Raw genomic sequence first — 25,597 nt, forward strand, 5'->3', positions numbered from 1 at the left:
CCTGCTTTTTTTTTTTTTTAACCTTCTTTCCCTAGGATTTGTCCTATAACTTAGCATTTGTGGTTAACAGTGATACTAGGGCTGACTGCACATAAGACGTCACAAGAGAAGAGCGGAAGGGCAAGAATTCAAAGTGTTTGTTCATACAATGTGGCGACCTCTTTTGCATAGTTACGTAGGATCCTGTTTGTAATGCTATCATAAATATTCTGTAGTTTTGTTCCCCACTCCCCTAACTGGAGCTATGAAACTTTTTATTGGATTCAGTCTTGTCTATTGTCTAGAAAGAATTTTATCTCGTTGACGCATGAGCTGTTTAAAAATTATTCTATTAAATGTTGGTTAATAGTTGTGCAGTTTTTCTTTTCAGAAGAAAAGGCAATTCAAACATTGCCTTTGTTTTCTGTCACCTTCCAACCCCTCAGCACTTCTAGTCAGATACAGATTCATCAGTGTATGCAACATCCTTTGTAATTTAAAATAAAAAAAGATGAAAAGAAAAGGTTTTGAATTGTTTGCCTCATGCTTTCGTCCTTCCTTTTTCTGTTGCTTTTCTGTTGCTTTCCAAGGTGATCATCCACCCTTCAGAATAACCCACTGCAACAAAATTCCAAACTAGAGACAGCAGTGAACTCTTGATCGCGCTGCCCCTCTCTTGGTGTAGTGTGCGAACAGCTAACGTTTTTTTTTTTAACACTTTGGGCTGCTTTTTCAATACTTTAGTTAAATTTAGCTATTACGTAGAATTATTCATTGACAAAAACATTTACATTCTTTATAGTTTAGAGCATAGTTTAGTTTATCCTTATTTCTCCTCCTTGATTCTTTGGCCAAGCGATTTCTCTGAGGGAAGGAAGGTATTTTGAGTCTCTCCTGATGTAAGCCTTTGTATGTGTTTGTGTGTTTCATAATTCTAAGTAGGTCCCCAAGCTAGGCTGGGCGTATACATAGAACTATTAAATCAGGGGACCCGAGTAAACACCACTGTAGCAGTGTGTTCCTTCGGCCAACAAACATTTGTTTAGCACTTTCTCTGCCAAGACTTGTGCTACGTACTGGCCAGAAGGAGACTAAAGAGACCGCCCCTAACGTTTAGTCTGCTGAGAGAGGCCACGTGTGAACAGGGCCACAAAACACCACAAGAGCTGTTAAACACGCAAAGGGTTCTAGGTACGTTACCGCAGAGGTATTTGCAAGGACACTGGTACCACATCAAGTGGGGTATGTTAAGAGAATTGACAGGCTGTGTGCATTACATCCCTGGTCCCTTGAAGAAGCCCTTTTTGCTTCATTTGAGTGACACTGAGGCTGTCAGGAAGCAAAGTGGGCCTAGTCTCTCATGGACTGGTTCTGCAGGACTTGACCTCACAGGAGCCTCTGTCAAAGTCTGGACACTTTCAGGAGCTGGGTGAGCCAGCCCTTCCAGTACAGCTCTTAAGAAACCAACCCTTCTGTTAGGTAGCGCCCAGTGAGATGGGCTGTTCAATTGTCCCTCGTTGCCCACATTGATTTTATAACCAGGAGAGCACCTTAGAAAAACATTAGTTGGGAAATACTTTAATATCCCAGCTGAAAGGTTCAGAATAGGAAGAAGGCATTAGAAAGTCCTAGAAGGCTAGGGTGGCATTCATTAAGCCCCTGCTAGGTGCTTTCCTATCAGGGAACTCAACCTGCTGCTCTCTGTGGCCCAGTGAGGTGGGTGATCATGTCCATTTTACAAAAGAGACTAGACCCAGATGCAGGGACTCACCCCAGACCCAGCTTAGATGATACAGAACTCCAATTTAAATGGCAGTCTGCTTGCAGCACTCAGAGACAATCCATACTCCTCTGTAAGGGACCTGGCCAAGTCACTGGCAATATTTGGATGGATGTGTAGAAGGGAGATAATGGGCCTAGGGTCTGAAAACAAGAAAGAACTAAAGCCAGAACCTAGTAGATGCAGTAAACAAAAGCTAGTCTCAGGATCAGTAGGTAAAGGTGACGGAAGCAAAACAGCATTGGCAGTAGTCAGTGATGGGGGGTGCGGGTCACCAAATTGTATATCTATCCCTCAAAGATGGCCTCTAGCTGAAGGCCTTAGAATTGAGTCTTTTTTGTTGGAATGGAGTATGTTGGAGGGTGGAGAAAAGAGGAACTATGTTTTCTCTAATTGCCTCGTGGAGATGCAATTGGCGACTGTTGGTTGCAGAGGAATTTCCAGCAAGTAGCATGATGGGAAAGGGGCTCAAGGTCACGTGGGCCGATCTACCGCGTGCAGAGTTTGGGTTTCTTCAGTGTCCTGAACAGGGAGCTTCTACTTGAGGATCCAAAACGTTTGACCTGAAAAATGTCAACCTCAGTTTCTTTAAAAGGTTTTAATCTTAAAATGTCTCCAGGAATGAGCTTAACAGAAAATGCACAAGCTCTGAAGAAAACATTAAAATACTATGAAGGATACAGAAGACGACTTGAACAAGTGGAAAGATAGACCAAGTTCTTGAATAGGAAAAGTCAACGGCATAAAACCTGTCAGTCCTCCTAACTTAAATGAACAATTCAGTGCCATCCTGATAAGACATACCAATACGATTTCAAAAAACTAAAGTTCACATGGGGAAAAAAATGGGGTGTTTGATCCTAACAGATACTAAAACACATAAAACTAATATTAAAACAGTGTCATTTTGGTGAAGTGAATGAATAGGCCAACAGAATAGAATGGAAAGTATAGAAATAGATTCAGATGTATTTATATTTAATTTATATATTATAAATTATATTAATTTATATATTATTTATATTTAATTTATATGGTAAGTGTGGCATCTGAAACCAGTGAGAAAAAGATGGATTGTTCAGAAAATAGTGTTGGAACAACTGGGTAACCCTCTGGAGAAAGTAAACTTGGCTCTGTATCTCCCACTGTAAGCCAACATATATATCAAAATGGGTAAAGATCTAAATGTAAAAATAAAATTTCAAATAAAACTTTTTTAAGGCCCCAAACACCATAAAAGCCAAGTCAAAATTCTGTAGACTAAGAGACAAAGCTCATTTCTAAGGGCAGAGCCTCTTAATATCTAAGAACTCTGGGAGCTGATACGAAAAAGACTGACAACCTAATAGAAAAATGAGCAGATAGTAAAATAAATACAAGTAGTTCTCAACTTCATTCATGATAAGAGAAATGAAAATTGAAAGATGGCATTTTTCACTTAATCAGATTGGCAAAAATCCCAGTGTTTGTTAACACACCGTGTGTATGAGGCCATGAGAAAGCAGGCATTTGTACCACATTGCTGGTGGGAGTGTAAATTGATATAACTTCTATGAAGAGCAATTCGGTAGCATGTATCAGAATTTTAAAATGCATATATCCTTTGACCTAGCAATTCCATTTGCTCTGGGCAAGTCATTATCTCTCTGTGCCTGTTTCCTCATCTGTAAAAAATGGATAATTCTACCTCACAGGGTTGTTGTGAGAGTTAAGTTAGAATGATACACATAAAGCACTTAGTACAAAGTACCTGGCACAAGGGAAGTGCTCCACAAATGTCAGTAATATAATAATAGCAGTCATGTGCATTGCATTCTTACCATGTACCACATTACTACATTGTGCTTCGTGCTTTTTATGTGTTACCTCTTTTAATCTTTCAGTCAATGCTGTGGTCACCAGCATTTAGCCTCTGAAGCACAGAGATGTGAAGTGGGTTGTCAAGCAGGATTCAAGCCAGGGCAGATGCCCAAGCCTGCAATATACAGCCTGTTTATTAGGTGCAGTGGGGTGATGAACACCTTAAGGGAGGGTGTTCCCTCCAAGGCTACAGATCCAAAAAGAGCTTGAAGAATCCAGGAAGGAGACAGGGCTGTGTGGGGTACCTGATGCCCTTGAGGTCCAGCTAAGAAACTTGGACTAGTTAATAAGAAAAATACAATGAAAGAGCCTCCATCTGTTGAGGGTCTGTTCTTAATTATTTCCATCAAAACTACTCCAGCGAGGTAAATTTATTAAATCCAATTGTACACAAAAGGCAACCACCAGGAGCCAGTGAAGGGGTGTAAGCTGGAATGTGACTTGATCAGTTGTGCGTTTTAGAAAGATCCCTTGGACCATGGGCTGGACTGACAGGAAGTACCCTAGCAAACTGCCTTGAATTCCATACATTTAAAAAAGTAATGATAACAACATTTGTCATTTTTTTCTTTCACTCCACAATTTATATTCACTGTAGAAAATATGAAAAATACAAGAAAGTTTAAAGAAATATAAAAAACTGTTTTAATTCCACCTTCCAGAGACATCCCAATTGATACTTTTCCTCCAGTTTTTTTCCCCCTCTATGCAAAAAATATGCAGTCATTAGAATGACTGATGGGCGGAAGATGGGGAGAGGCCCCTGTTAAAGCGTTGCTGATGATTCCCTCCTCTCTTTCTCTCCGTCTTACTAGGTCCACACCAAGAGGCCGACTGATTTTTCCCACGAGTCAGGGAAAGTCCACACGACTCGGCGCTACCACCCTCGCTCGCCGCAGGCCGGTCTCTAGGGGGCGCTGCCGCAAGACCCGACGGGGAAGAAGGAAGCCGGTGCGAAAACGCGTTGGAACTTGGGCACCGCGGCAGCCCGTAGCCGGCTTTCCCAACATGGCGGTTCCCCAAGACGTCCACGTCAGGATCTGTAACCAAGAGATTGTCAAATTCGACCTGGAGGTGAAGGCGCTTATCCAGGTACTAATGCCCGGGACCCCCGCCGGGGTCCAGAAGCCCTAAACCCAAGCTCCTTCTGTGAGCTCGGCGGTCTCACTCCCGAGCTTTTCCCCCTTGGTCCCGTCCCTTTCGTCCCCTTGACCATTGGCCTTGATACTCCATCCGGCTGCCGTTGGCTCGCCCTCTTCCGGGACACCCCCTCCACCTCAGCCCCGACCAGCCTTCCCCTATGTGGCCCCTCCCCTACACACCTCTGGCCGTCGCCTCGCCCCCCCGACAGCCTCAAAGCTTACCTGTCATCCTGCTTGGCCCCGCCTTCTGACACCGTCCTCTCCATCCTTTGGTAGCGTCCTGGAAGCCATTAGCCTCGCCCCCTGCTGGCCAGCTCCCAGGGTCCGATGCCCCGTGGCACCAAAGGCCACCTGGCATGGGAGGCACCGTTCGTTACGTGAAACGAACGTCACCTGGACCGTAGTTGAGATTGTTGTAAATGAGGAAATTAGTCTGCCTTGGATCAGAAAGCAGATACTGGCAAAACTGGGACCCGGACAGGGAAAGTCAGTCTGTAGAAAAGACAAGAGTCTACTCTTTCGTTTAACAGATGGGGTAATTGAGGTCCTTTGTCTTAAGCCAATTTTAAGGGTAGAAGGTAGTATTGCAGTAAACCAATTGACATAGGCAAGAGTTAGGAATGTAGAAATGGTTCCTTGAGTTTAGCAAAAAGAAACCAAAAGTTTAAAGCCTTCCTTTTAGGCAGATCGTTTCCATTTCCAACAAATGTTACTAAACATTCGATGTAGACTCAGAGTTTGCAACTAGCTGTCGTAAAAGGTGAAGGAAAGTAAGGCTACCCACGGAAATCAGATGCAAAATAAACCAAATTGATAGCTTATTATATGTTGCAAGGACTGTGATTTAACGAGTAATCCAGAGAACAAGTGAGGCAACTTGATGCAAACATTTAAACTTCTTGAATTTCACATTTCCCATGTGTAAACTACAAAACATCTGGGCCAATTCTAGAAAAATAAATTTAAGATTCAGAACAAATGAAATTGCCTTTTCACATAATCTAAATTGCTTAAGCGCCCTTTTGCGCTTTCCAACATTTGCATTCTCATGATGAGAACTATTGATTATAGCTAGATTTAGCATACTCTTACTGTGTTCCAGCTCCTCTGCTAAGCCCTTTACGTAGGTACCTGGTCTGTGAAGTGGGTATGTTGTGATGAAGAAACTGAGGCACAGAGGACTCTAACTTTCAAGGTTGCACAGCTAATAAACTGCTACAACCAGAATTTGAATCCACATAATCTGGCTCTAGGGCCTGCTTTAAAACCTGGCCCTGGGATGAGGTCTCCATAGACCTCTACGAGCTGGAGAAGGAATATTACTCGTCTAGCTCAAGTCTTTGCGAAGCTAATGGTCTGCCTCTGTGTGAAGCTTACTGGAGGCTGGACCTCAACACAGACTCCACTGACGGCCTCTCAGCCCCTCTGCCAGCGTCCCCAGAGCCCAGTGCTGGCCTCCTGCAGGCTGCAGCCCCTGCCCACTCCCACGCCGGTGGCCCCGGCCCCACGGAGCACGCCTGAGCCTCCCAGGGCTCCCCTCCCCAGGCCTCTAGGGTCTTAGGAATGAAATCCAGTGCTCCCCTCTGGGCCCACCACAGCCTCAACTCCCTTCAGCCTTGGGGAGCCGCCATGGCCTCTTTGGGAACTCTTTCAGCTTAGGGACAGCCCACCTAGGAGCGTTGGGGGAAAGCAGTGCCCCCAACCATGCTGGGGTGGCCCATCCTTCCTCGAGTCGTCACCCCTTATTTGCTACCTTCCTGGCTGGTTGGATGGAAGGAAGTTACCAGGATAGTTTGTCCTGTTGAGGACCTAGCAGCGGGGCAGGGTTGATGCCCAGCATTGGGAGACCTGACCTGAGCATGGTGTTTACAATGGCGGGGAGGATGGAAGTGCTCAGAGTGGACAGTACTAGCCAAGGCCAGGCCCCCATGCAGAGCTCTGCCCACTACCTTACCCTGAGGCTCTCTGCGCTAGCTGACTGCCCCTGCAGGGCTGTGGGGAAAAGGGGGCTGCCCACTCTTGCAGAAGTCAGGCAGGGTCCTTCCTAATTCTGCTGCTGCACACATTTTGATTATTTTTGTAATGAGACTGTTGAATAAAACCAGCTCCGCCCTTTTGCAAAAAAACCAAAAAACCAAAAACAAAAAGCCTGGCCCCGGTAATTTTGAATGTCCAGAAACAAATTCTACATCTACCTTCAAACATGTCTATAAACAGTGTGATTTATAATAGATGGTTTGTAAAATTAGATCGAGAAGTTAATCTTGTCATATGATGCCAGGAATTTAGCATCCTGATTTTCAAGTTGGAAAGATCTAAAGTTATAGTATCTCTTTCGGATGTTTATTCTTGTCAGCTGTATAAGCTGCTTTAAGTCTTTCATAGTGGCTGGGTGACGTTTTGTTAAGCTTCAGGAACTAATAAGTCAAGACAATTTTGTTTCTATCTATGCTTTTATGTTGCTTGCTCAGAATTAACCTAAAGAGGGATGAGAAAATGTAAATTATAATGTTTTTGCTTGTGTTGCAGAGGTAAACAGCAAAGATCAGGATGAATTACAGTCAGTAGGCCAAACTTAGTTGTGCTGTAAGCCAACTCTGTCACTGTACAGCTGGTGTCATTTCATTGCATTGTCTTGAGAAAGACCTCTTCATCTCTTCAATGTCTCCTAGGATATTGGAGATTGTTCAGGGCCATTAAGTGCACTTACCGAACTGAATACTAAAGTGAAAGAGAAGTTTCAACAGTTGCGGCACAGAATACAGGTGAGTGTCTGCAAAGCTGGGATGCTGAAACTGGGTAACGATGAACGGGGCTCGGAACTGGGACTAACCTCTGCTCGAGAGCTGTCCAGCTCCTTCAGTAAATGTTCAGACGGGAGTAGTATACGTTTAGACAGTGGAGGTAACTGTACTAACCTGCTATCCAGGTAAAGATGAGGGACTTCTGAATGCACAGCACTGTCAGCTATGTTACAGGTAGATAGTAGGGACACCATTGTCCTGGGAATTTTTCAACTTGAAAACTCTGAGGTCACTTGCATTACTTTCTTTTCTCTACCACTCTCTCCAACCCATCCACCTCAATCCATTACCAGTGTCCCCTGTTTTTTTTTTTTTTGTGCTGTCACTTTGCCCAGCCTCTTCCTCTCTGTTTCTGTAGTCTCCAATCACATCATATGCATATGTAACAATCCTGAATTCGACTAGGGTATATGTGCTGTCTCCCAAAACAATAGAATGAGAAAAGTAGCAGTCTGAATAGCATAGGTGTTTCCTTGCTGTGCCCTGAGTGAGAGTGAGATGGGTGGCGTGGGTCTGGCCATTCCTATCTGGGTCTTGGGGCACCTGGTCTCGCTGCATATGGTTCTTGGATTTAAAGACTTGTGCTTTTTGTATGACATGGCCCCAAATGCCAGCCAATAACCCTGTTTTTGTTTACCAGAAGAAGACAGTCCGTTCCAAAGATGATAGAAAAACTGGCAGTTTGGACCCTGAGAAACAGGATGTCTGTGTCCTGTGCGTTGCTTCCTAAGGGATTTTCAAGGGCAATTTTGGCAATGTGCAGTTTTTGTCGAAGGAGTTCACTTTAAGATTTCAGCAATGTCACTGAACCTGGCTGATCTCTTTCCACCTCCATCTCTAGTGCTGATTTAATCATTTTAATTTTTTAATTTAGAAAGGCTGTTACTTTCACGTGTTTTTTATTTATGCGTATATATGTGTAAATATTGGCAGGCAGGAAAAAGTACAGTGAAAATCTTAGGTGTGCCTCCTTATTTGTTCTCTGTTCCCCTTCTCCAAATAGGTAACCACTCTCATATGTTACTTATGTATCTTTCCATAGTTTCTCTACTCAGATACTAAAAAAGACAACTGTTTTCTTATTTCTTTCCCATTTCTCATCTAAAAGGTAGCAGACTAAAATACCATTTTTAAACTAAATATGTATTGGAAATCTTTCCATGTCAGTATTGGGAAGCTTCCTCATTCTTTTTTTTTTTTTTTTTTTTTTTTTTTTTTTTTTTTTTTGTGGTATGTGGGCCTCTCACTGTTGTGGCCTCTCCCGCTGCGGAGCACAGGCTCCGGACGCGCCCTCTCAGCAGCCATGGCTCACGGGCCCAGCCGCTCCGCGGCACGTGGGATCCTCCCAGAGCGGGGGCACGAACCCGTGTCCCCTGCATCGGCAGGCGGACTCTCAACCACTGCGCCACCAGGGAAGCCCCTCATTCTTTTTTTATAGCCATAATTTATTTTTGGCCTGTTCTCTGTCAAAGGGCATTTATTTGGACTGTTTTTTTGCTTTTTAAAGCAAATTTATTCCATAAAAGACCTTTTTTCAACTCATATGACTTCAGCTCTCCAACCACACTCTCCACCTTAAGTATAAGTATTTCCTTGTTCTTCCTGTTTAAGTTTCTGTGTGCTCAGCCGGTGTTTATGTCCTTCACTAAGTAAGATACCCTCAATACATTTACACATTTGTTATGTCCCTCCCTCCCAATCATCAGCTCTTCAAGCACCAGTGCACCCCTGGCACCTAGTAAGGCCCTAATAATTTTGCACATGGTCAATGAATATTGACTCCATCCCAGTTTTAATCTGCATCTCCAAACATTTATTAGTGTATAAACAAGCATATAAATAAATAAATTAGTATATAAATGAGCTAATAGTTTATGTTTTTGCATCAGTAGCTTGATTAAAACTGGAACTTGTTTTAATTTGAAAGCCAAAAGTATGACATGACCAGACAGGGAAGGACAAATATCATATGATATCACTTACACGTGGAATCTAAAGAATAATACAAATGAACTTATTTACAAAAACAGAAATAGACTCACAGACATAGAAAACAAACTTATGGTTAACAAAGGGGAAAGGGTGGTGGAGGGATAAATTAGGAGTTTGGGATTAACAGATACACACCACTATATAGAAAATAGATAAACAACAAGGATTTACTGTATAGCACAGGGAACTATATTCAAATCTTATAATAACCTATAATGGAAAAGAATTGGAATGTATATATATATATATATATATATATATATATATATGTATATATGTATATATGTATATATATATATATATAACTGAATCACTTTGCTATATACCTGAAACTAACACAATATTGTAAATCAACTATACTTCAATTAAAAAAATATGACATGGGGCTTCCCTGGTGGCACAGTGGTTGAGAGTCCGCCTGCTGATGCAGGGGACATGGGTTCGTGCCCCGGTCCGGGAAGATCCCACATGCCGCGGAGCGGCTGGGCCCGTGAGCCATGGCCGCTGAGCCTGTGTGTCCGGAGCCTGTGCTCCGCAAGGGGAGAGGCCACAGCAGTGACAGGCCCGCATACCACAAAAAATATATATATATATGACATGAGACTCAAGGTATATTGACATCTTCAGTTATAGTCTGTCTGATAGTTCCATCATCTGAAGTTCTTGGGGGTCTCAGACAGCTGGTTGTTAGGTCTGTTGTCCCTCACTGTGGTGGACGGTTGGGTCCTGGTGTTTGGTTATTTTGGGCTCTGAGTACTCCTCTTCAGAAGCCCTTCCTGGTGGGACTTTTGTGTGGCCTGAGTTGAAGGCAAGTCTCTTCAAAGGTTTTTGCATTTGCTTTTGCCAGGTCTCCTGGGACTATCACAAGTCTGGGAGCACTTTTATGTTCATTTCTCCTCGTGGAGTTTCTGAAACCACTCAGAGAGTATGAATATGAATCCTAGATCAGTGTGAGGGTAGCTCCATGGTTATGTATTCTCAGGGAAGATATTTTGTATCCCTCTAGCCAGACCCCACAGCAAAAAAGGACAAGCTTCCACATTTTCTCTGTGCTGGTTGACAGACATTTTCCTAGTTCACCTTTTCACTGAGGATGTATCCCTTTGTGGTCCTGGCTTTATGGTGTTCTCCGTTCCAACTCCCGGCCTCAAATGGCCAAGGCTTCATTTTCTGTCCCCACATAGACTTTATTTTATTTTATTTTTTTTAAAATATTTATTTATTTGGTTGCACTGGGTCTTCATTGCAGCAGGCAGGCTCCTTAGTTGTGGCAGGTGGGTTCCTTAGTTGCTGCTCGCCGGCTCCTTAGTTGTGGCATGTGAACTCTTAGTTGCGGCACGCGTGTAGGGTCTAGTTCCTTGGCCAGAGATTGAACCTGGGCCCCCTGCATTGGGAGCGTGGAGTCTTAACCACTGCGCCACCAGGGAAGTCCCCCCACATGGACTTTAAAACCCTCTTTGCCGCCAGTCTAAAATGAAATATGTACAGAGATTGAGAGTAAGCATGTAGCAACAGCAGTGGTATTTCCATCATATTTCAGAGTGGAATCAGTAGGCTCCTGCATAGTTGTATTGTTTTCCTTTTCTTTTCAGGCATGCCCTAGATTAGAGAAGCGCATCTCCTGCTCCAGGGCAGCCTCACATCCCTCACAGGAAGACTGCTCTGGCTCTTAGTTCCCTTCTCGTTTTGTGGTCCTGGGGATCCTCCTTACTTTCCTGCAGACTGAGCTATCTATGTAAAAGGATGTTTGTTGTATGTGAACTGGCATTCCTAAGTCTTCCGTTCTAGGAGGGTTTTCTTTTTTCTCATATTTATTTATTTGGCTGCATCAGGTCTTAGTTGTGGCATGTGGGATCTCTCATTGCAGCACGCGGGCCCTTCATTGCAGTCCGCAGGCTCCAGAGTTTGCGGGCTTAGTAGTTGAGGCATGGGGGCTTCTCTCTAGTTGTGGGGCATGGGCTCAGTAGTTGCAGCACATGGGCTCTCTAGTTGTGTCGCGTGGGCTCTAGAGCATGCGGGCTTAGTTGCCCTGTGGCATGTGGGATCTTAGTTCCCCGACCAGGGATCAAACCCGCGTCCCCTGCGTTGGAAGGCAGATTTTTAACCATTGGACCACCAGGGAAGTCCCTAGGAGGGTTTTCAAGTGCTGTTGCATAACTGGTAGAAATCGAAGTGCTCTCCAGTTTTGTATTAGCTTTTAAAGTCATTTTAATTTAGAGCTGTTTTCCCCCCACAGGAGCTTGAGCAGTCGGCTAAAGAGCAAGACAAAGAGTCGGAGAAGCAAGTTCTGCTCCAGGAAGTTGAGAATCACAAAAAGCAGATGCTCAGGTAGGTAGGGCCTGGCCTCCTGCTAGTGGCCTTGGCTGGGTTGCTTGCTCCCTGTGAGGCTTGTGCCAGGGTTTGCCTAATAAACCTAGCTTAATGACTCAACTGTGCCATTTATACACAGACCGGATGTAATTCTCAAAGCTGGGGGGCAAGCAGGAGCTGTTGGGTAAGTGAGACTGTGCATAGTTTACAAAAGCGTATTTAACATTATACTGTATTTTATATTTTTTAAAAAGCCAGAAAATGGTTGCTTTTGTAATACAAGGTCCTTTTTTTTTTTTTTTTTTTTAATATTTATTTATTTGGCTTCACCGGGTCTTAGTTGCAGCACGCGGAATCTTCGTTGGTGCATGCAGGATCTTTAGTTGCGGCATGTGAGCTCTAGTTCCCTGACCAGGGGATTGAGCCCAGGTCCCCTGCATTGGGAGCAGGGAGTCTTAACCACTGGACCACCAGGGAAGTCCCAGTAATACAAGGTCCTTTTTAATCTAAAGAGAATTGATATCTTAAAAAGTCCATTGAAAGTGAACCTACTTAAGACGGACCAAAATGTAGAAAGTTTTGAATGGGACTTTATCTTAAAAAATGAAACAAAAAAATGTAAATAAGCTTATGGTAAATAAAATTGAGGTTTTCATTGCAGCTATATACTAATCCTTGATTATATAACTGAAGGTATGTGCTATTTCTTGGTATTGAAATTGGGGGACTTATCCAACAAAATTGTCTGATAGCATGAAACTGTACCTGACCCTTCACATTTGATGTTTGCACCACAATCAAAAAGGGGGTTGTTATTGCAAAAATATTTGAGGGCCCCATCAACTTTTCCAAGCCCCTGGTAGCCAGATCCTTTTCTTTTGAAGTCCCTATCAATGTCTCCATCCTTGTAGGTTTTCTCTTCATCCTTGTTAATTGGACTAACTCTGTCACATCTGTATTTGTCTGTGGCTTTGCTTCTGATTTGAGTAATTCTCCAGCATCATCCTTGCTGACAGCAGCTCTGTTTATAACTCCCAGCCGTCAGGAGGATAGGGACTGACAAAGACATGGGTGTGGTAGAGGCTCCTGTGCGGAGGGAGGGATGTGTGAGTGGGGACCAGTGAGACTTTGTGTCATGATGGCTTTCCTTTCCCTAGGCCACCATGGGGACTCAGATTATAAACATTGAGTAAAGAGGACCCTTGTGTAAAATTTAGCAAGTTACACCAGCAAAATCACCTCAGCATGGGTTTAAAGTTGAGAGTGGCCATTCAGGATGTAGAATTCCAGGGTAGAGGAGAGAAAGCAGTAAATTAATACTTTGGCGATTTTGTGTTGAAACAGTACTTGTGCTTACCTGGGTTATCGTGCTTGTCACACTATACAGTAAATATTTTTGCTTGTCTTTCTCCCCAGTAAATGTGAGTCCCTGAGGGCAAGCACTCTTGTTCATTTATCTCTGCATTGCAGGGCCCAGCAGAACTCCCTTGTAAACAGTTGAAAATGTAATTGATTCTTTTAAAGTATCAGGTGTGAGACGGCGTAGCAGATGCTGGTCAGGCACCAGAGAGCTCATTTGAACACTTTCAACATAGAGGTGCTATTCAAAACCACCCTATCAGTTCGTGTACTCTCATTTGCCTCTTTAAATATTCCAGGGGTTAGCACAATTGATTTGAGCCAACTGCGTAAGAGTTCTAGTGCATGAGTTTGATTCTCTGAGGAGCCCAGTTAACTTTTTTATAGTCCATCAAACAAAGGCCTCACTCTAATGTAAATTGGTGCAGCCATTATGGAAAACAGCATGGAGGTTCCTCAGAAAACTAAAAATAGACTTAACCATATGATCCAGCAATCCCACTTCTGGGCATATACCCAGAGAAAACTATAATTCGAAAAGATACATGCACCCCTATGTTGATGTAAATAGCAGCACTATTCACAATAGCCAAGACATGGAAACAGCCTAAATGTCCATCGATAGATGAATGGATAAAGAAGATGTGGTACATATATACAATGGAATATTACTCAGCCATATAAATGAATGAAATAATGCCATTTGCAACAAATCTAGAGATTATCGTACTAAGCAAAGTAAGTCAGAAAGAGAAGGACAAATACCATATGATATCACTTATAAGTGGAATCTAAAATATGACACAAATGGACGTATCTATGAAACAGATAGACAGAGAGAACAGACTTGTGGTTGCCAAGGGGGAGTGGGGGAGGGAAGGACTGGGAGTTTGGGATTAGTAGATGCAAACTAGTATGTATAAGATGGATAAACAACAAGGTCCTACTGTATAGCACAGGGGACTATATTCAATATCCTGTGATAAACCATAATGGAAAATAATATGAAAAAAATATATATATGTATAACTGAGTCACTTTGCTATTCAGCAGAAATTAACACATTATATATCAACTATACCAACATTATATATCAACTTCAATAAAATATTTTTTTAAAAAAGACCCCACTCGAACTCCAGGGAACTGTTCACCAAATTTGAGTTGTTTCTCACAAGGAGATCAGGTAAAAAATGTAAATTAATCATGTCAGACTGGACTCTTCTAATACAGTGTGTTTGTGTTGTCCATGATTGGTCTGTGGTATGTAAAGAACAACAAATCTTGAAGAAATACTGAAGAAGACTGTCTTATAATGATTTTTCTACTTTCTATTACACATATTGATTGAGCAGCTAATGGGCCAATAACTGTTGTTCTGGGTACTGGTGATACAAAGATGAGTGAGGCATGGTTCTTGAGGAACAGAACCAAGCCGCACACAAGGCAAGGCAGTAATGTGTAAGAGATAACTTTGAACGGGGCCTCGTGTGCCCCGCTGGGAAGTTTGGATGTTACCCTGAAATCTGGAGCCATTGTGGGCTGTAAACAGAGGCATGCTATGGCCAGGTTGCTCCCTGTGGCTGTCCTGTGGGGAGAGGGACAGTTAATGGGCAGTAGGAAAACAACTCAGAGACGGCCTTCAGGATCCAGACAAGAGGTGTTGGGGCCTGAGCTGGAGCAGCTGCGGGGACAGCCAAGAGGAGGAAGTGGTGGGAGGTGGGGATGGACCCTGGGCCAAATTCGGGTGGCCTTCCCATCACTCCCTGGCTGGAAGGAAGACCTGCTGTGACTTGAACTGACAGCCTGGTGGCATCAACAGAAACTCACACATGACCCTTCTAATTCCAGCAATCAGACCTCATGGAGGAAGGCAAATCTCACTTGCAAAATTGCTATTGACAACCTAGAGAAAGCAGAACTTCTCCAGGGAGGAGACCTCTTCAGGCAAAGGTACCTGTCTTTTTGTCTTTCTGGGCTCTGGTGACAGAATAAAGAGCAATCGGCAAGGTGCAAAACCCACTGTGGGGAACCCCTTCTTGTTTTCAGCATAAAATTAGTATTTAATTTTATAAGTAATATCTTTTTCAAGTATGAAAGAAATATATTCTTATTTGTAGTAAATTAGTAAAATAAAAATATGAATAACAAACTGAAAGTAAGTCATAATTGTACTACTCACAAACGTTTTGATATATTGCCTCCTCTCATTATTTTTTCTTCCATATTTTTTATAAAGTCAATATCATACCATACATAAAATTTAGTCTCCTACTCTCCTCACTTAGTATCATTGCACAAAGACTTACATGTTTTTTTAAAAAGCTCTTTAAACAAAATGTTAATAGTACGTAATATTCCCTTATATTAACTAATCCCCTGTTTGTGTGTGTTTATATTTCTAGTTTGTCAGTATTATAAATAACACACCAGGGCACACGTCAGTACATAAGGCTTTGTCCACATTCTGGATGTTTCCTTTGGAGAGATTCCCAGATGAGATTATTGGTTCAAAGGCGTGAACATTTCTAAGGCTCCTAATACATATCGCCAGATGGCTTTCAGAAGGTAGCACCAGTTTACGTTCCTATCAGCAGTCTTCAAGAGCATGCTCTCTGCACGCCTTTGTCACCACTGACTATGATCTTTTAAAAATATGTACTAATTCGATAGATTAAAAAATGGGATCTCATTTGAATCTGGGGCTTTCCTGAAGCCGGGCTTTTGTTGACATTCCTCCTCCCACTCTGGACTTCTAGGAAAACCGCCAAAGAGAGCCTGGCCCAGACATCCAGTGCCATCACAGAGAGCCTCATGGGGATCAGCAGGATGATGTCCCAGCAGGTCCAGCAGAGCGAGGAAGCCATGCAGACGCTGGGTAAAGCCGGGCCTGCAATGGGAAGCTGCTCCCAGAGATACGGGCTCCAGAGCCCTTGCCCCCGGGCTCCTCCACCTCTGCCCCCATCCGCCCCCAAGCTTACTGATCTGTGTGGCTTCTCACTTCTTTGACAGCTGGTCTTACCCAGAGTGGGATACGCTGCTCTCATTTCCCTTTTCGGTTTTTATAGTTGTACTACAAGATCCACACACCCCCATCAAAATGTGCAGAAGCACTCCCAGGGGCTCTCTCCTGGAGAGTGGGTGCCAGCAAGGCTGGAGGAGGGGCCTGGGAGTCTATTTTTCATCTAGGGCTCTGGGGACCCCCCTGGCCAGGCAGAGGGATGATCAGTTATTGGCTGGCAGCTAGTCTGCTAGGATTTCATCAGCTTACAGTTGTACTCCCCAATGTTATTTTTACTGTGAGCTCCTTTTATTTCTTTATTTTTGGTCTGCACCATGCAACTTGCGGGATCCTAATTCCCCGACCAGGGATCGAACCCGTGCCCCCTGCAGTGGAAGCACGGAGTCCTAATCACCGGACCGCCAGGGAAGTCCTGTGAGCTCCTTTTAAAAGATGCAGTCAGAGGCCACAGAAGAAGCTTCCGGAGACCATCTGGGTCTCCCCAAAAGCTTTTCCATGATGTCTCCCTTATAACACAGAAGAGAATCTGCCCTGCCCAGGATCCTCCGTGTAGGAAAACAGGAAGAGAGTTTACTCTTTGAAAGACTTTTGGAAGATTTTACACAGAGACAAAAGTAGAGAGCCTGGTACATGAGTCCCAGGAACCCATCACCCAGCTCCAGCAGTTGTCAACTCCTGGCCAGTCTTGTTTCAACTCTGTCCTCACTATGCTCCCATCTGGATTACTTTGAAGCAAATCTCAGACGTCATCCATATAAATATTTCAGTATGTTTCTCTAAAAGATAAGAGACTCTTGAAACAAAAAACAACAAAACAAAACCACAATACCATTACCACCCCTAAAAATTATCTGTAATTTTGAACCACTCTTTTTTTTTCCAGTGTACTATCAAAACAGGCAGAAGCAAAAGGAAAGCAAGCAGCTTGTCCCCAAGGTCACTCCCCGTGTTTGAAAATTTTCTGGGCATTTAGGCTCGGAACCAGCTGGTCACCTCCTCTGAGTGTGCACCGGGGTCATGGCCTGAGCCTGGGGAGAGGCCTTGGAGAACGTAAGAGGGAGGAGCCGGCCTGGCCTTGGAATCGAGGGCTTTTCTGCCTCTGGTGCGAGCGACAGGACACCCACACCCAGCATGTATATCAGAAACAGACCATATATTTAAGTGGTGAGAAGGCTGCACAGACCCTGATGGTTTCTGGGGTGTTGAGGGTCGTTCTTGGGGTACATTTTATAGGAGAGATAGCCATTGAAAAAAGAAGAATGCAGTTCTTTTTTTTTTTTTTTTTTCCTGTACGTGGGCCTCTCACTGTTGTGGCCTCTCCCGATGTGGAGCACAGGCTCCAGATGCACAGGCCCAGTGGCCATGGCTCACGGGCCCAGCCGCTCCGCGGCATGTGGGATCCTCCCGGACCGGGGCACGAACCCGCGTCCCCTGAACCGGCAGGCGGACTCTCAACCACTGCGCCACCAGGGAAGCCCTCTTTTTTTTTTTTTTAATTATTTATTTTTGGCTGTGTTGGGTCTTCGTTGATGCACCAGGCTTTCTCTAGTTGCAGCGAGCGGGGGCTACTCTTCGTTGCAGTGTGTGGGCTTCTCGTCACGGTGGCTTCTCTTTGTTGTGGAACACAGGCTCTAGGCGCACGGGCTTCAGTAGTTGTGGCTCTCGGGCTCAGTAGTTGTGGCCCACGGGCTCTAGAGCGCAGGCTCAGTAGCTGTGGCGCGTGGGCTTAGTTGCTGCACGGCATGTGGGATCTTCCTGGACCAGGGCTCGAACCCGTGTCCCCTGCATTGGCAGGAAGATTCCTAACCACTACGCCACCAGGGAAGTCAAAGAATGCAGTTCTTAATCCTTTCTTTATGACTCACAAATTCACAAGTCTTTTAGGGGCTTCCCTGGTGGCGCAGTGGTTGGGAATCTGCCTCCTAATGCAGGGGACAGGGGTTCGAGCCCTGGTCTGGGAGGATCCCACATGCCGCGGAGCAACTAGGCCCGTGAGCCACAACTACTGAGCCTGCACGTCTGGAGCCTGTGCAGCGCAACAAGAGGCCACGATAGTGAGAGGCCCGCTCACGGCGATGAAGAGTGGCTCCCGCTTGCCACAACTAGAGAAAGCCCTTGCACAGAAACCAAGACCCAACACAGCCATAAATTAATTAATTAATTAACAAACCCCTACCCCCAACATCTTCTTAAAAAAAGTCTTTTAGGACCACAGTTATTTTTAAAAAGCCCATTAAGGATATGATGTCTGGTATTTGCTGTAAAATTGTAGGTGGGGGGAATTGAATGGGGGTCGTGAGGGGACAGGACTGCCAGGGAGTTGGTGGTTCATGTGTATGGGTGATGACACATGGCACTTCATGATATTATTCGATCTACTTTTGTGATGGTTAAAATTCTCTGTAAAGGAAGTTTAAAAAAGAAAGGCCTATTAGGTTTTTACTTAACAAATTCTTACTTAGGTTTTCCAAATGGCAGCAGGCGTGGAGAAAGAGGGCTGAGAGGGATTTTTTGTTACATGACTGTTTGTTTTTACCCCTTCTCTGTGTTTTTTTTTTTTTTTTTTGCGGTATGTGGGCCTCTCACTGTTGTGGCCTCTCCCATTGCGGAGCACAGGCTCCGGACGCACAGGCTCAACGGCCATGGCTCACGGGCCCAGCTGCCCCACAGCATGTGGGATCTTCCCAGACTGGGGCACGAACCTGTGTCCCCTGCATTGGCAGGCGGACTCTCAACCACTGCGCCACCAGGGAAGCCCCTCTGTGTTTTTTTTTAATAGATCTTTATTGGAGTATAATTGCTTCACAATACTATGTTAGTTTCTGTTGCACAACAAAGCAAATCAGCCATATGCATACACATGTCCCCATATCCTCTCTCTCTTGAGCCTCTCTCCCATCCTCCTTTTCCCACCCCTGTAGGTGATCACAAAGCACCGAGCTGACCTCCCTGTGCTATGCGGCTGCTTCCCACCAGCCAACTATTTTACATTCGGTAGTGTATGTATGTCGATGCTACTCTCACTTCACCCCAGCTTCCCTCTCCAACCCCGTGTCCTCAAGTCCATTCTCTATGTCTACCTCTTTATTCCTGCCCTTCAACTAGGTTCATCAGTACCAGTTTTTTTCTTTTTGATTCCATATATATGCATTAGCATACGGTATTTGTTTTTCTCTTTCTGACTTCATTCTGTATGACAGACTCTAGCTCCATCCACCTCACTACAAATAACTCAATTTCGTTTCTTTTTATGGCTGAGTAATATTCCATTGTATACATGTGCCACATCTTCTTTATCCAGTCATTTGTCAATGGACATTTAGGTTGGTTCCATGTCCCGGCTCTTGTAAATAGTGCTGCGATGAACACTGTGGTACATTCTCTTTTTGAATTATGGTTTTCTCAGGGTATATGCCCAGTAGTGGGATTGCTGCATCATAAGGTAGTTCTATTTTTAGTTTTTTAAGGAACCTCCATACTGTTCTCCATAGTGGTTGTATCAATTTACATTCCCACCAACAGTGCAAGAGGGTTCCCTTTTCACAACCCCCTTTCCAGCATTTATTGTTTCTAGATTTTTTGATAATGGCCATTCTGACCAACGTGAGGTGATACCCCATTGTAGTTTTGTGCTGCATTTCTCTAATAATTAGTGATGTTGAGCATCTTTTCATGTGCCTCTTGGCCATCTGTATGTTTTCCTTGATGAAATCTCTATTTAGGTCTTCCGCCCATTTTTTAACTGGATTGTTTGTTTTTTTGATATTGAGCCCATGAGCTGTTTGTATATTTTGGCGATAAATCCTTTGTCTGTTGTTTCATTTGCAAATATTTTCTCCCTTTCTGAATGTTGTCTTTTTGTCTTGTTTATGGTTTCCTTTGCTGTGCAAAAGCTTTGAAGTTTAATTAAGTCCCATTTGTTTGTCTTTGTTTTTATTTCTTTTACTCTAAGAGGTGGGTCAAAAAAGATCTTGCTGTGGTTTATGTCAAAGAGTGTTTTTCCTGTGTTTTTCTCTAAGAGCTTTATAGTGTCTGGTCTTACATTTAAGTCTTTAATCCATTTGGAGTTTATTTTTGTGTATGGTGTTAGGTAGTGTTCTAATTTCATTCTTTTACATGTAGCTGTCCAGTTTCCCCAGCACCACTTAATTGAAGAGGCTGTCTTTTCTCCATTGTACGTTCTTGCCTCCTTTGTCATAAATTAGGTGACCATATGTGTGTGGGTTTATCTCTGGGCATTCTATCCTGTACCATTGATCTATATTTCTGTTTTTGTACCAGTACCATACTGTCTTGATTACTGTAGCTTTGTGGTATAGTTTGAAGTCAGGGAGCCTGATTCCTCCAACTCTGTTTTTCTTTCTCAAGATTGCTTTGGCTATTCGAGGTCTTTTGTGTTTCCATACAAATTGTAAAATTTTTTGTTCTAATTCTGTGAAGAATGTCATTGGTAGTTTGATAGGGATTGCATTGAATCTGTAGATTGCTTTGGTCAGTATAGTCATTTTCACAATATTGATTCTTCCAATCCAAGAACATGGTATATTTCTCCATCTGTTTATGTCATCTTTGATTTCTTTCATCAGTGTTTTATAGTTTTCTGAGTACAAGTCTTTCGCCTCCTTAGGCAGGTTTATTCCTAGGTATTCTGTTCTTTTTGTTGCAATGGTAAATGCGAGTGTTTCCTTAATTTCTCTTTCTGTTTTTTCGTTGTTGGTGTATAGGAATGCCAGAGACTTCTGTGCATTAATTTTGTATCCTGCAACCTTACCAAAGTCATTGATTAGCTCTAGTAGTTTTCTGGGGGCATCTTTAGGATTTTCTATGTATAGTATCATGTCATCCTCAAACAGTGACAGTTTTACTTCTTCTTTTCTGATTTGGATTCCTTTTATTTCTTTTTCTTCTCTGATTGCTGTGGCTAGGACTTCCAAAACTATGTTGAATAAGAGTGGTGAGAGTGGACATCCTTGTCTTGTTCCTGATCTTAGAGGAAATGCTTTCAGTTTTTCACCACTGAGTATGATGCTTGCTGTGAATTTGTCATATATGGCCTTTATTATGTTGAGGTAGATTCCCTCTGTGCCCATTTTCTGGAGAGTTTTTATCATAAATGGGTGTTGAATTTTGTCAAAAGCTTTTTCTGTGTCTCTTGAGATGATCATATGGTTTTTATTCCTTAATTTGTTAGTGAGGTGTATCACATTGATTGATTTGCATATATTGAAGAATCCTTGCATCCCTGGGATAAATCCCACTTGATCATGGTGTATGATCCTTTTAATGTGCTGTTGGATTCTGTTTGCTAGTATTTTGTTCAGCAGTTTTTTAATCTATGTTTATCAGTGATATTGGTCTATAATTTTCTTTTTTTGTGATATCTTTTTCTGGTTTTGGTATCAGGGTGATGGTGGCTTCGTAGAATGAATTTGGGAGTGTTTCTCCCTCTGCAATTTTTTGGAAGAGTTTGAGAAGGATCGGTTTTAGCTCTTCTCTAATCTGTGTTTTTCAAAACGCTACTCTGTTTCCTCTGGTAATTTCTTTTATTTGTTAATTAACTTGTAATTTTGTGAAAAGGTAATATAAATTACATGGTTAAGGAAAAAACCTCCAGGCCAGCACTGTCCCATGGAAACATAATGGGAGCCATATACATTCACTTAAAATTTTTCATTAGATACATTAAAAAAAGTAAAAACAAACATGAAATTAATTGTAATCGTATATTTAACCATTTCAATATGCAATTCATAGTTAAAATTATTGAGATATTTGACATTCCTTTTTTTTTTCCACACTAGAGCTCTGAAATCGTGTAGGTATTTTACCCACAGAGACATGGCAATTTGGATTGGACACATTTTACACACTCAGCTGTCACATGTGTCTAGTGGCCGTGATTCCAGGCTGCACAGCCCTGGACAGTACAGGAGGGAAACAGAAGGACTGCTCTCCCTTCTGACCTCCCCCTGCCCCTGACCTCCAGGTCTGCTGCCAGAGGGGCGCACTGTTACCAATTTCTTTCACAGCCTTCTGAGACCCTCCAGCACGCAGAGCACAAGCAGATTAAATGCTACCTGTCGCCTTGTTTCTTACAGAAATGGAAGCATTTCACATGTTGTCCTTCATGCCTCACCCTCTCACCTGACAACACGTTTCATTCTGTGGATGTTCTGACGATGCCCTGTTATGCTTTGTAGAGGAATCTTGCCAGGGAAACCTTCCTCGAGTGTCAGGTCCAGAAACCCACACTCCAGTTAGTTTGACATGTGGGCACAACGAGCCTTAAGGGACACGTGCCTCCTTGTAGGTTTCACACAGGGGCTGGAGCACAGGTGTCACATGTTTAAAGCTACAGCCAGTGTCCCAGGACTGCAGGACTGGCGTGTGTGAGGGCATGTGGCAGGGCCCAGGACATCCCTGCCCCTTCACGATCCCACAAAGAGCAGATCTGACCACCAGGCGTCCCGGCGGGTGCACCTCACCGGCGGCAAGTCCTGCCCCCAGCCCTGCCCCCACAGAGACCTCACAGTGCCTGTCCACGGTCACCCGCGTTAGTTTTGCGGCCGGGGGTTCTTCTCAGCAGCGCCTGCCTCCTCCAGAAAGCGGAGATTGGTGGTGAGGAAAGGAACCGTCCTCTGCCCTTTTCCCTGGTGATGTCCATGTTGGGAGGACTCCTAGTTATGGCCCTGTGACTGTATGTAAACAAACCTCATCCTTCCCTGAGCTGGATGGGACCCAGGGAAGTGCCTCTCCTTGCCCTGTCCTTGTTCTGTGCTCCTCTGCGTTGCCTCTGTTCACATCCTTTGCCCCGGCTCAGAGGAACTTGCTTCCGAGCACAGTGTTAATTACTGGGAACCCAGCTGGCAGAGCAGTCTCTGGATTCGGTGTTGTACAGTTTCTTAGTCAGGCTCCCTCCCTCTTTTGTTTCAGTTAATTCTTCACGGACTATCCTGGACGCAAATGAAGAATTCAAGTCCATGTCGGGGACCATCCAGCTGGGACGGAAGCTCATCACCAAATACAATCGCCGAGAGCTGACTGACAAGCTTCTCATTTTCCTTGCGCTCGCCCTCTTTCTTGCTACGGTTCTCTATATTGTGAAAAAGCGGCTCTTTCCGTTTTTGTAAGATCTGAGAGCTGCCAGCTTTTGCCCTTTGAGTTCCAGTGTCAGGATCCAGCCACGCTCCTGAGCTCTGGCCCCAGCCGCCAGAATGATCCACGCCCCCCCAGTCTGCTCCAGTCACTCAGCAGGTCCGGTGGAGACACAGCCCCGCCTCCCAGAGCTTCTGCAGGTGGCTGGCTTGTAAGGGGCGAACAGAGCAAAGGGAGGGAGGCCTGTCATCGAGACACCTGCAGAGACGCAGGGACTCCAAGAGCTGCCCCACGCTGTGGGTGGCTGCCACTTGCGGCGCTCGGCCGGCCTCCAGGATTTGATGTCCCTCTTGGGTCCTCCCCCCACTGCAGCCTTAATGCCAGACCTGGAGGAGGGAAGAGAAAAGGGGGAGAAAGAGGAGGATGGAAACTCATGTCCATCCCTTGAATAAAGTTGACTAAACTTTTTTTTATTTAAAAAAATTTATGGATTTATTTATTTTTGGCTGTGTTGGGTCTTCGTTGCTGCATGCGGGCTTTCTCTAGTTGTGGCGAGCGGGGGCTACTCTTCATTGCGGTGGCTTCCCTTGTTGTGGAGCACGGGGTCTAGGCATGCGGCTTCAGTAGTTGTGGCTTGCAGGCTCTAGAGCGCAGGCTCAGTAGTTGTGGCGCACGAGCTTAGTTGCTCCACGGCGTGTGGAATCTTCCCGGACCAGGGCTCGAACCCCTGTCCCCTACGTTGGCAGGCAGATTCTTAACCACTGCACCACCAGGGAGGTCCCAAGTTGACTATTTAACAGCATGAAATGCATTCGGTTTTCTAAGGTATCCCTCTGGGAATTCGTGTGCCTGTCTTGATGTCCAGATTTCTAGAACATGAATTTGGATCACTGATTCGTTCACTCAACAAAGAGTGATTAATCAACAGCCACATGCAGGGTGTTACAGACACTGCCATGGTCCCTCCCTCAAGGAGCAAGACGAACAAGGTCCCGCAGACTCTCAGGAAGGAGGGTGCACCAGGCACCCCCTAGAGGAGGCTCACACCAGTGTCTGAAGAGGATGAGGCAGACACCCTCTTTCTACGCACAGTGGCCCTGGCCTGGCCTGGGGGTGTGCACTGTCTCAGGGGCTGGCCCACACCTTTCTCTTTGAGGTCCAGAGCTAAATATAACCAAGAGTGAAGCTGGTGATAAGCTGGGGCCTGTCTGGGCCTGAGTTCTGTTGAGGCCTGGGGGATAGCAGGGCCCAGGCTAGGCCAGGCTGGGAGATGTTAGTGTCTCCTTGTGCTAAAGGCCTGGCTGACCTCACACACAAAATCCCAGCCTCCCCCACTATTTATAGCCCCAGAAGCCCTGGGAGGGTAATGTGGGGGCAGAAGGGAAAGTGGAGAGAACATGTGGATTTGAACCTTGCTTCAAAGACTTGGTTTTGAGTCTTGGCTCTACCACTAAGGAACCACATGACCCTGGGCAAGTCACCTTATGTCACTAAGCCTCAACTTCCCCCCCTGTAAAGTGGGGGTGAGAGTCCATATAGATGCTTGTAGAGTCCATTTGAGAATCACACAAAAATGTAAAGTAGCAAGTGCAGCTTCTGTCTGACTGAGCCATGGGCTTCCCAAATCCAGCCACCTTCAGGCCTCTGGGCCCCAAGGTTTCCTGAAGCAAACAGCCGGGTTCTCCAGGGGAAGCTGGCCTGGGCATCAGAAGTTCTGTTTGGATCTGTTTGAGCAGAGGATGTCAACAGTTAAGGCCTCAGTTATGAAGTGTCACATCGTCCTGGGACCAAGTTAGAAGAGACTGGCTGCACACCTCAGACTGACTAGTTTAATGAGTAGGTTCTGAGTTAAAGTATACACAGTTTATATATATATATATATATATATATATATATATATATATATATATATATATATATATATCATCCTTAAACAACTTCTGGCCCCAAAAGGCGCTCAGTGCAAGTTGTGCATGTGTGTGTCTTATTTATAGTCAAATTAAAGCTGAGACTAAAGCACAGATGGGAAATTCCCACTCAGATTCCAGCTGTAAGTGCAGCAGATGGATGTGATCATGTTAGGATTTTCTTGCTTAACATTTTTCTTTACTACTTCCCACTAATTGTCAACATCCTCCTCACAATATGGAAATGTGTGGGCTCGGTACTCCCTAGAAAGTCTCCTTTTGACACTTTATTCCTCTTTTCCTTGCCTCCGTCTGAAAATAGGGTTGAATGTGACCCATTTTGAAAT

At 44.3% G+C, this 25,597-nt stretch overlaps 1 protein-coding gene across 2 annotated transcripts; it reads left to right on the top strand.

The window, feature by feature from the left end:
* Window positions 1-4,627: 4,627 nt before the first annotated feature.
* BNIP1 (BCL2 interacting protein 1) lies at window positions 4,628-23,818 on the top strand (the record flags this gene model as incomplete). Of its 2 annotated transcripts, XM_079701845.1 has the most annotated exons (6): window positions 4,628-4,711; window positions 7,434-7,526; window positions 11,794-11,885; window positions 15,078-15,179; window positions 15,986-16,104; window positions 23,182-23,818. In XM_079701845.1, the coding sequence occupies 6 exons, from the start codon at window positions 4,628-4,630 to the stop codon at window positions 23,376-23,378; spliced, it is 687 nt and encodes a 228-aa protein (XP_079557971.1). In that variant the 3' UTR covers window positions 23,379-23,818. The 2 variants fall into 2 exon arrangements, with proteins under 2 accessions (XP_079557971.1, XP_079557972.1); XM_079701846.1 differs by lacking the exon at window positions 15,078-15,179.
* Between the last annotated feature and the right edge of the window lie 1,779 nt (window positions 23,819-25,597).

This window comes from Hyperoodon ampullatus (assembly GCF_949752795.1).
Source record: "Hyperoodon ampullatus genome assembly, chromosome: 4".
NCBI classification, from domain to species: domain Eukaryota; kingdom Metazoa; phylum Chordata; class Mammalia; order Artiodactyla; family Ziphiidae; genus Hyperoodon; species Hyperoodon ampullatus.